Source organism: Acipenser ruthenus, chromosome 21 (genome assembly GCF_902713425.1).
Source record: "Acipenser ruthenus chromosome 21, fAciRut3.2 maternal haplotype, whole genome shotgun sequence".
Lineage (NCBI taxonomy): Eukaryota > Metazoa > Chordata > Actinopteri > Acipenseriformes > Acipenseridae > Acipenser > Acipenser ruthenus.
Window position 1 is genome coordinate 23,136,014 of NC_081209.1, and position 12,096 is coordinate 23,148,109.

General features: G+C 39.0%; 1 protein-coding gene across 3 annotated transcripts in view; it reads right to left on the reverse strand.

The window, feature by feature from the left end:
* Positions 1-12,096, reverse strand: part of LOC117428098 (N-acetylgalactosamine kinase-like) — a 33,891-nt gene that overhangs the window by 21,672 nt on the left and 123 nt on the right. For 2 of the 3 annotated variants that reach the window (XM_058995113.1, XM_034046691.3), the window contains exons 2-6: positions 11,404-11,626; positions 10,307-10,395; positions 9,837-9,960; positions 9,328-9,418; positions 7,421-7,567 (exon numbers count right to left, since the gene is read on the reverse strand). In XM_058995113.1, the coding sequence (XP_058851096.1) occupies positions 7,421-7,567; positions 9,328-9,418; positions 9,837-9,960; positions 10,307-10,395; positions 11,404-11,456 (504 nt within the window). In that variant the 5' untranslated portion in view covers positions 11,457-11,626. Of the gene's footprint in view, positions 1-7,420; positions 7,568-9,327; positions 9,419-9,836; positions 9,961-10,306; positions 10,396-11,403; positions 11,939-12,096 lie in introns of those variants that run through there. The other variant, XM_034046692.3, reaches the window with a different exon arrangement.

Sequence of the window (12,096 nt, forward strand, 5' to 3'; positions counted from 1 at the left end):
ATGCATTGACATTTTTATTACCGCTACTGGTTCTCCTCTAACAAGCTGAAATCTGATTTCAGAATGGCGCCAAGAGTTCATGATGACCTTTATAACTAAGTTGACCCTGAGCAAAGAATCCCAATCAGCCACACATCCCCCCTCTGCTCCAGTGCCACACAGATGCAAAGGGGGTGCACCAGAAGCACCACTGGATGATTTTCACAGAACAGTTATTTTTATAGACTTGCATATTGATTTAACCATCTACTGCCTATGCATTTATTTAATTTGCCACAAAGAAGAACATATTTCATTGGGCCATTTTTCATTTTTAATGTCCAAATGACTCGTGAAAACATAAAGAATAAATACAGCCAATTACATATGCATGTTTTTTAAAAAGGTCTCATTCATTAGATTTTACTAAGTCCCAATGTTCTATAATTTTCCAGGAAACATCTTAGTTCTTAATAGAGGGGGATCTATTGATTACGTCAAATCACTGTTACTCCAGATGCCAAGGGCATGCCTTTCTGTGGGATTACAGAAAGGCATTTCAATAAAAAGGTCTGGAAGTTAAATTAACTGGTATTTTTTTAGGCTAATGCATCAGGATCAACTTCAAATCCCTTATAGTTGTGCTTTCTCACTCAGTTCTTCTTAGTCTTCGCTAAAGGCACATCCAGGTTTCTAAAGCCAACCTGGATCAAACAGACGTTTAGGGAATCACATTAAGACTTCAGAAACCCATATAAAAACCCCATCACTGATAAGCTGAACTGTCCGCAGATCCATAGATATATATATCACAAATGTAAAATATCTGCTTAGAAACTATGATGAGACTATCAGACACAAAAGCACAGTAGCAAAAAAAAATAAAAAAAAATATCTATCCAAGTCCTGAATCCAAATACTTCTGTTTATAACTACATGACAAAGAAAATGAAAAACAGCAAGCATTACACACGCAATGTAATTGGATATCATTTAATTTGATTTCATAAAATAAAACCTTAGAAGGACCGAATGCGGGAATGCTGAATACAATCAAATAAACGATGGCTTGCTCACAGTAGAGTAAAACATTGCTGTATCTGTTATGTGCTCAGTTGCTTTACAGATAATCTGTGAATGCCCAGTGATGTATTTTTGTTGTAGGATAGAAACAATATTTTATCATACAGGACGCAGCACTGCACACAATGTCATGCACTCCTGAATAAGCTGGTCACTGGGACCTACATTTTAATAAATTGAGCACAAGGTTTCCAAACTTTCTCAGCTCAAGGTAAATTTTATTTAATTGAATATGTTATGTAGCACAGTGGGGATGGGATTGGAATCATCCCCGCAGTAAAATGGTTTTTGTTAGTTTGGGGAAATGCACCGTTGTTTAATTGAATTGGTTAATTGTTTTATTGCTTAGTTATCCCCTGCACCTGGTGCTTATTATTAAATTGGAGCCAGGTGCAGGGTATAAAAGAAAGAGAGTCAGTTTGCTCAGGACTGCTAAGAAGAAGGAGGCAGAAAGTGGTACTCTGCGTCCTGGCAGTCGGGCGAAAGGAAAAGGTGTTGTAGTAAACCTGTGTGTGTTTTTGTTTAGTGGGGAAACAGCCTAGCTGTCCCACTTGTAGTCAGGGTGTTCCTGTGTGTTAATTAGTGCTCGTACAGAGCTAGGTGTTTATTTTGTTTGTGGGTATTTTGTGTTTGTTTGATTTTTGTTCTGCATTAACAATTAGCGCAAAAGCGCTTTCAAATACTCCATCTCTCTGTCTGGTCGGTATTTTAAAGGGGCAAAACGAACCCGAGCCGCAAGGCTCGTTTACATATGGTGGCAGCGGTGCTCAGCCCTACAGACCAGCACAGTTAAAAAAAATAAAATGATGGACATTGCAGAGCTGATCAGGTCTTTAGAAAAGTCCACGGCGGAGATGCAGGAGGCAACCCACAGGCAGAAAGAGAGCACCCAGCAGTTGAGGCAAGAGTGGGGGTTGCCCACATGGGAACAGGAGTTCCCCGTGTCACAGCTGGAGCTAGTGCTACAGAGGTTGGTGTGGCCGGCACCCCAGCAAAAGTCACGTGTCCCAGAGCCAGAGGTGCAAGCTCTGGAACCGGAGCTGCCTGCTCCAGAGAGAAAACCAGCAGTGCCCGAGCTGCAGCAGGAGCTGCAGCTGTCTGAGGAAGAGGAGCTGCCGCCGCCCGAGCCAGAGGGGGAGTAGCTGCCCGAGCTGCAGCTGTATGAGGAAGAGGCGCTAAAGTGCCCAGCTCCACCACAGCCCCGACCTCCACCCCAGCAAAGCAGTCCGGCGCTGGTGGGTACGGTCCCTTGCCCCGTGCTCGTGGACACCCTGCCGGAATGCATGGACCTCCCTGTGCTCGACCTAGTGCCCAGGTCGGGGCACCACCAGACACAGTTGCTCACCTGGTCCCTTGCTCCGCTCCCCCTGAAACCTCAGACGTCACTGGCGTTCCCCCTTCCTCCCGCTGTGTGTCCCCCCTGGCGTCTCAGAGGTCGCTGCGCCGGTCCCGTGGCTCACACCTCTGCCTGTCGCGGGGGGGGGGGATGTGTAGCACAGTGGGGATGGGATTGGAATCATCCCCGCAGTAAAATGTATGGTTTTTGTTAGTTTGGGGAAATGCACCGTTTTAATTGAATTGGTTAATTGTTTTATTGCTTAGTTATCCCCTGCACCTGGTGCTTATTATTAAATTGGCGCCAGGTGCAGGGTATAAAAGAAAGAGAGTCAGTTTGCTCAGGACTGCTAAGAAGAAGGAGGCAGAAAGTGGTACTCGGCGTCCTGGCAGTCGGGAGAAAACAAAAGGAAAAGGTATTGTAGTAAACCTGTGTGTATTTGTTTTTGTTTTGTTTAGTGGGGAAACAGCCTAGCTGTCCCACTTGTAGTCAGGGTGTTCCTGTGTGTTAGTGCTCGTACAGAGCTAGGTGTTTATTTTGTTTGTGGGTATTTTGTGTTTGTCTGATTTTTGTTCTGCATTAAAAATTAGCGCAAAAGCGCTTTCAAACACTCCATCTCTGTCTCTGGTCGGTATTTTAAAGGGGCAAAACGAACCCGAGCCGCAAGGCTTGTTTACAGTTATAATTATGAAGTACATTAATATAATTGACTATTTTGTTCTCCTTGCAATCGCCCCCTTTTGTTGTATAATGATACATACTGTTAGCGTGGGCCTGAGCTGATGTCAATGTTACATTTGAAATAAGCCCAAGCATCAAACAGCAGCATTTGTGTAAACTAATTGATCCCTCTGTCTGGGGAACATCGTTTTGTCAGGGTCATTTAGGAGAAAAGAAATGCGTATGTGTTATGATCCCCTGAAACCATCCCCAGTTTGGGAATCCCTGCCCTAATAGATTTCCGACCAAGTTTTATAAGAAAAGGTTTAGTATCGAAAAATGTAAGTATGACATAGTTACCACACTAGCGCACCCACTAAACCAACGTCGCCAGGGATATGCTGAAAAACCATACGTCCATCCTTCGGATGACACGTAAAACCAAGCTCCTATTGTTAGTGACTGCAGCAGCAGTTGTGGATGCACAGTTCACACCCCCCCCCCAAGTCTCTGTATGTCACTTTGGATAAAAGCGTCTGCTAAATGACTAAATAATCATATGCATCCCCCACAGTGGAAAACAAATTCGATTATTGGGTTATTATAACACATACGCAGCCTGTGCTACAAATATCCTCTTTTAGTTAATTTTCAGTAATCTAAGCACAGGCTTCCAAAGAAAACTTCATAAGCTTATGAATCAAATAAGAAAATGTAATTACAAAAAGCTTTAGGCTAGTCCCAGCCTTGAGTTCTGACAACAATCCGATCCTTTACTAAAGTAAGGTTGTCCAAGACCATAGGATCAGCACTTTAAATGTGACCCATGGATTGCACTGAACATCTGCTATTTATTTTAAAAAGCTCTTGACCAGAATAAAGCAAAACAAAACAGCTTGATACTGTTAACTAACCATTCTAATGTCAGTGCAAAATCAAAACAATGGGTTTGTCATATAATGTTATCTGAATTCAAAGTTTTCTTTGGCAGGAGAGAAATTTTCATTGTGGTAGTGTGTTTACTGCAGCTGTGTCTCTGAATACAGTGTTGTGTTTTAACACTCAAATATAAAACACTGAAATGCTTAAAAGATAACTTGTTCAATGTTTCAATATGATTGAATTTTACATATTGCATTTTGTTCTAATTAGCAGAATCCGATACCCAGGCTGGTATGTTAAACTCTTTTCAGTTTTAAAAACCCAATGCAGAAAAAAAGAGACTAACTTTACAAACAACATGCAGCTGTTCACACTTGTATAACAAACTATTCTCTGTAAACTGTGCTGAGCCATTTCATGAAAATGAACAACGTATAACTGAAGACTTGCTCGTGCAGTAGGTTAATTGACTAAACTTATGGTCTGGTGGCCTTGACTGGAAATTCACCTTGGGATGCCAGTCCACATTATGAAATCAATACAGAATTTAGCGTGACTGTCAATCTCAGCGCTGCAATGCTTTGGCAGAGCTTTGTGGCAGGCCTGTAGTTCGTGCTATTAGTCCCTTTTCGTGAGCACTTAATTGACTCACACATTTAAAAGAAGAAAAAAAAAACAGGTAACCTGCTGTGAAAAGTACATGGGAGCTGATCTGCCAAATGCCCTGCTGGAAAAAAAAAACTATAAAAGGTTCTGGTATTGCTTAAGTAACTGTCAAAAACAAGACTACATTAACTATATTGTGATCCTTATTCTCTTTAGAAATTGTTTTTGACAAATGAAATTTTACACGCCACAGCATACCTTGTGTACAGTATATACTTTTTGCCATTTGAACAAAATACTTACATACATATATTCATACATGCATGGCATAAAAGCCATGCTGTGACTTATCTACCCAAATTAGAGTGCAAAATGTTTCTAACACAAACGCAATTAAAAAGGAATTCCCAAAGGGGTAGTGAAGCCCATATCACTACAAGTGTTACCATCTCCATGTGATACGATGCTGAATGAATGAGCAGACTTATACAACTTTACCACAGTAAAAGCATAGCAAAGTGTTATAAAGCTTACTTAAAGCAAGGTGAGCACTGTAAAGCTCTGAGAGGTATGGTAAAGCATATTAATAAATTAATAAACATGGAAAATGATGGTAATTGCATAGTATAACCATGAGAAACACATGGGGAAACTCCACATTTACTGTGTGAATTTATGGTAAACTTTAAGGGAGGCCTCAAACACACAGTTTTATATCTGCTTAGAGCAGGGGCCCCTTTTTTGCATCATTATGTTACTCACATCTTATTGTTCTCTGCCAGTACTAAAATTACACTGGCTAGACATGCCATAGAAGCAACTTCATACCAGATTTTATATATATATATAGTAGTGTGCAAATGTATTACAACACCTCAACATTTGTAATTTATATCCTTTATATACCTACCTGCATGAAATCCTCTGGGTGTGAGAATTTCAATTGTCGGGCAGTAATCGGTGATATAGAAACAACAGGCACTCGTGTGAAAATGTTAGACCACTTTTATCTTATCTTAAACAACTTCTAAAAAGTCTCCAGCATTTTAGCATTTGTGGCTATGTATTCATTTTCTCTTTCAAATTTAAATTAGTTGCATGTGTGGCCTATTAAAGTCATCAATTAAATTAGACAATCACTAATTTGCCTATTTTGACAATTTTCCAAGATTTTCAGTTAAGGTGGTTTGATTTCATATGCACAACAAATCAAAATAACAGAAGCAATGGGTGTTCGAATACATTTGCACGCTACTGTGTGTATATATATATATATATATATATATATATATATATATATATATATATATATATATATATATACATATACATACATATATACATACATACACTTAGAAATCTTCTGTAAGCCCTCTACATCAAGTCATCTGGTGTATTGGTGTGCAGCTGACTAAAACAGACTGGTTTATGAAGCACACAGTGATCAGGAGGCTGTGTGGTCCAGTGATTAAAGAAAAGGGCTTGTAACCAGGAGGTCCCCGGTTCAAATCCCGACTCACTCCCTGACTCACTGTGTGACCTTGAACAAGTCACTTAACCTCCTTGTGCTCCTTCTTTCGGGTGAGACGTTGTTGTAATTGACTCTGCAGCTGATGCACAGTTCACACACCCTAGTCTCTGTAAGTCGCCTTGGATAAAGGCATCTGCTAAATAAACAAATGTAAGCGATTCAGTCTGACAGTTCGTGTCATGTGAACTAGGGAATTGTCATGGTGTAAGAGTCTGCAACATCAGATCAAGCCTTAGCACTTTCCCATGAAATTAGACTGATAAACTCTATCTCCATTCCTCTGGAATCTACCACTCTCTCCCTCCTCCTCAGCCAAGAACCTCGGAATAACCCTGGACCCCTGCCTCACCTACTCCCAGCACATCACTATTCTAGCACGCACCTGCCGTTTCTTCCTGAGCAACATACGAATAATCCGACCCTTCCTCACCAACTACTGCACGCAACTCCTCGTCCAGGCCCTGGTACTATCCTGCCTAGACTACTGCAACTCCCTCCTGGCCGGCCTCCCTGCATCCGCTACCCGTCCGCTCCAGCTCATCCAGAATTCCGCTGCTCTGCCTCGCTTCTCCCACGCTACTCCACTCACTCCACTGGCTTCCGATCACCGCTCGCATCAAGACTCTTGTACTCACCTACCGATGCCTTGACCAGGCTGCACCCAGCTACCTCCAGACCCTCAGCTCTCCCTACACCCCTAACCAACCTCACCACTCTGCCTGCAGTAGAAGACTGGCTGTACCTCCTCTACGCTCCCCTACCTCCAGAGCCTGCTACTTCCCCACCCTCGCCCCGCAGTGGTGAAACAACCTTCCTATGGATGTCAGGACTGCCCAGTCCATGACCACCTTCCGGCGCCTCCTCAAGACACACCTCTTCAGACAACACCTGTAAAACTCAACTCTTCCCTTCTGGACTATATAGCACTCTGCTTTTAATGCACTTTAACTTGCACTTATCTGCTCCCTATTTTACTGTATTTAAAACCCAATCTGTAGTATTTTGTATTTCACTTGCGATCGTATCTAACCCTGATGTAACTATCAACACTGTTATCTGTTCTTGAACTGCCCCGATATCAAATCATACTGTGTTTTGTATTTGCTCTTCTTAGGACTGAAGTCATTGTATTTTGTATCTTGCTCTTAATTGTACTGTAATTCTTGATATGTATTTTTTGTATGCTGCAAGTCGCCCTGGGTAAGGGCGTCTGCTAAGAAATAAACAATAATAATAATAATAATAATAATAATAATAATAATAATAATAATAATAATAAATTCTACTTTTCACCCCAGAGATATGAAGTCATACATAAGATATCATGCAGTAAATGAGTTTACCTTTGAAAGGGTCTTCTTATTGGCTTCCAAAGCGACGAGCCCTGCACAGCACACCATGGCACTCGAGCTGGAGAGCCCGGAGCTAGCTGGGATGGTTCCATCCACAGCACAGTTAATCCCCGGTGGACAAGCGAGACTGAAATGCTCCTAGTGACGAGACAAAAGAAAAATCATATTGAAATGGTGTGTTGACAGAAACCGCACATGCGGTTAGCTGTGTATAGATAAATAATGATACCACTGTAATTACAGTACATGCTACAACATCAACTTAACCCTATAAGCAACATGAGTGTCGTAACCTCTCTCAAATGTTTGCCTTGCCATGAACTGCTAATCCCATATAAGGTGTCACTATTACAAAGAGAGAAACAAATGCCATTTGCGTGGAGCTCTTCATAGCACCGGGAGTTTCCTAAGGTGTTGGATTCAACATTTGATAAAAACTTGATCAATTGTACGTGCTAAAAAACACTTTATGGCACTTTTTATTATCCTCTGGTCTTTTTTAATAAACATAGGCCACTGGTTTCAAGACTTTTATATAAAGCTTAAAGGCAAGATTATGGGCTAAAATGATGCTGCTGCCAATGCCCTTTGTTGCAGAATGGCAGCCAAGCTTGTTTAAAAAACATGTGAGGAATATATTTAAACTGAACTTGATCCACAGGATTGTCTTGAATGTGAATCAGACTTACAGAGTTATCACGCAATGTTTTAAAAAAATATATTCCAGTTTCAGAAACGAAAAGAGGCTCTGCCAAGTTTTGCTGTAGTCGTATCCCAATAGGATTACATGTTCAAATTAATTTAAACAGATTATCCCCTTGGACCCTATCAGCACTAGACTTTAAGTGTTTATTATAGTCTGCAGCATTTTATAATACTTTCTGCCAAACTTTGTTGTGTAAAACCTGCAGTATCTATTAACTTAATTTGAAAAGTTCCTGTTTGCGTTCTAAAACTTTAAAAGGTTTATTTAAAACAAAAAATGAAAAAAATGAAAAACATACACATAAATAGTAGTTACCGTGTTTGCAAAATTATTTTTGAACAGGTTGTTCTTTGTGCTAGGGTTAACATTAAAAATGATTTGAACTTGACTTTTGAGCTTTAAAAAGACCATTTGATTGTACGCAAACCAAGACATTAATTCTAAAGACCACTAATATTTCGGATAAGTCCCCAAGAACAACTTCAGAATGATCCAAAACCAAACAATAAATGTATAAATCTTCATTATATCTGTTCCGCTACAAAATTGTTAACAGAAATGAATACAAAGCCCTCTGTATTAGCAGCTAATCATTCTTCCTACCACAGGAATAAGATGGAGCTGCACTTGAAACAGAAACAAGAACTCATTAGCACGTTAAACCACAGTTACCCTAAAACAGCCTGCTATCTGTAAGAAACAAAACAATTAATTTCAGAATTGTGTAGAAAGACAGTAAGTAGTCCAAAATGTAGCACTAACGTTCTAACCACAAACTAAAACGATTTTATATTAGGATTAAAAAAAAAAAAAAAACATTGTTTAATTTGCGGTTTGCCAGCCCTTCCGGGGCACAGAGCAAGACAAAGAAGAAATAACTTATTAAATTGATTTATTTATTTTAAATCCTTTAAAGATTTAGTATTACTGCATATCTGGCACTGCTCAGTGTGTTGCTCGCATTGGCAGTTAGGGTTCTTCTCTAGTCTTGACGATTGTGACAGCGTGTACAATGTTTAATATGGAACAACAGATGAACCCTGGACACTAATTACATGAAAATATTAAAGTTCGAAAAGACTTTTGCATGAAACAAGCCATATAAGAAACACATTTGGCAATAGGTAGGAACACCAATTTGCTCTCATCTTTTTTTGTACTGGTACAAAATAAATGTGCTTTAAATACTCACCTGAATTCCTTTCAGACCACAAAGGAAATAGTAATGCCATAAAGGTTTAGTCTTGTCAATATGAATATCACTGATACGGCTAGTGAAATCCCTGTAAAATAATACAAACATTGAAGTGTGTGCATTTACAGATGGTTTAATACTGCCCTCTGATGTTGGATAACAGATATGCAGAAAATTGGCATTCAGAACAGAAAATAGGAGGCACTTTTTTACACAGAGAATTGTGAGGGTCTGGAACCAACTCCCCAGTAATGTTGTTGAAGCTGAAACCCTGGGATCCTTCAAGAAGCTGCTTGATGAGATTCTGGGAACAATAAGCTACTAACAACAAAATGAGCAAGATGGGCTGAATGGCCTCCTCTCGTTTGTAAACTTTCTTATGTTCTTATGTTCTTATGATAATGGAAGCGATAGCAGCACTTACCTTGTGTATTTACTAGTGTATTAATACAGGATGTAACTGGTTCTATTAAAACAAGACTAAGAGGATATACAGTACTACTTACGGGTACAATGGATTTGTATTGGCCAACTGGATGACTTGTGTTTTGTTCAGCGATACAGCTGTCAGGATATCTTGCTCTATAGCCATGGGCAGTACTGCATAACCACAGTAATCAATGTGTTCCCCTAAAATGGAAAGATTGGGATTCACAGTTAAAGCCATGTTCATGAGATTTCAAAAAACGTATCTGTACTGGGTATTGCATTATTGTTACGAGCTTGTAATTGTAGTGTAGAATGTTTTGGCTAATACCATTACATTAGCACTGACAAAAGCAGGTCAGTGTTTTGGAAACAAAATTTGTTAAAATTCACTATAAAAACATATTATGCAGCTAATATATTTCATCAGAAACATATATATTTACTTACATACTGCCACATTAACTTAAAATATCACCATAGCACATTGAAACTGTATTCTGCAGTTTCAAACAAAATTAGCCAAGGTAACAAAATCTTGGTTACCAACCAATTAAATTGACTCGCCCCGGAGCACGAGCATAAAACACAGGAGCCAAACCAAACTTTGATATGAATGTCTCCTTCAGTCGCTTCAACCTGAAATCAAAGTAAAGAAACTGAATTCATTTTTACAAAGTCACTGCAATAAACTGTTTATAATGCATTCGTTTATAATGACTTTACAGACAGAAATACAGAAATGTTCTTTGTGCATAAAGTGCAACAGTGGCAGTATTTAAATATGATACTGTTTAGATCAACTGGATAGTTATTGCAGGACATTAGAAGCATTTCTTTGGAAGTGACAGGCAGCCAAAACTTCTATCCTGATGCCTACAGCACAGCTTTTACAGGTCAGCTGTTTTATATGCCTACGAACCACATACATCCAAGAGGGTATGTGGTCTTCAAGGGATAGCCAATATGATGTGCTCAGTTTGTACTGTACAAAATATTGTTTTGGACATCTTTGTCCAGTTAGCCACAACTTTGATGCGTTTTATTTACAAACATATTTTTTGTAGATATCACATAATACACTATTCATTTTGGAGACTTTCAATATTGCTTGTAATACATGTTGTAGATACACCTGAGCTTGTTAAACGTGTTTATGATTCTTACTGATAGTAAGAAGCTACAACAGCTACAGTATTGAGAAAACCAAATCGGGTACAGGTAAACTAGCAAAATCACTATGTGCTGAATCCACTAGGGGGAGCCATTATGCTTGGTGCTTCCATCCAGTGAAAAGTGGGAGAAGTACATTCATTAATTACAGTATACAGCTTTGTGTGCAACAGGTATCGATCATGTATGGGGTTCACTGGTAGAAACAGAATTGAAAAATGTGAAAAACGTACACGTTGTATACAATAGGTTCTACAGATTAATTCATCTGAAATACCGACACAGCAACCATGTCCATGTATAAAATACAATATAGTTATTTCAAAAATAATAATTAAAAAGTGCAATACCCGCAGTAAACGACACAGATGCCTTTTCTGAACAGTTTAGTTCGAGTTTGAAGCTTTTTCAAGCTATAAGAACAGTATTGTTGATACCATAATTTTACAAATGACTTTTGCCACTAGTACTCACCTGTCGTTTTCACTACTTCGGACTTGCAGTTTTGGAGGTGGATTCGTGGCCATTCTGTTGGTCAACGATTTATTCGGCTTAAGTTAAACCTTGGCTTTAAAAAACAACTTTATGTTTTGCAAACGTATTTCTCTTAGAACTGTAGCACACTAGCAAAGGTTTTGTCAGCTGATAGTCATGCGACGATACCCCGGATACTGCTGGCTGTAACTTCACGGAAATCCTGTAAAACAGAAATCGTCAAAACATATATTTAATTATTAATTTCCATGTTACTAGATATTCCCTTCATATATATGAATATATAATTGTATTTCATATTACAGATGGCATATAATATATGCGTGCTCATTTTTTATTTTGTTATGACAGCGCTCTACCATATAATCTTAATAATACGTCTAAATAACTGAGCTGCAAGAAAATTAGTACATTTTAACTTTAAACTTTTAATTCTGTGCTTATACATTATTACGCGACATAGTTTTCTGACAGCAGTATTTGGTCTTACATGGTTTGGCTATTATTATAGTATCATTAAATTAAACTAAAAATCAAAATCTTGGTTAATAGTACATTCCTTAGATATACAGACGGCTCTGTTGCGTGCACTAGTATTCATATGCATAATGAAATCGCAGCGCTGGTAGAAACGTTTTTTGAAATAGCATAAAATTGTAATATAGATTTACA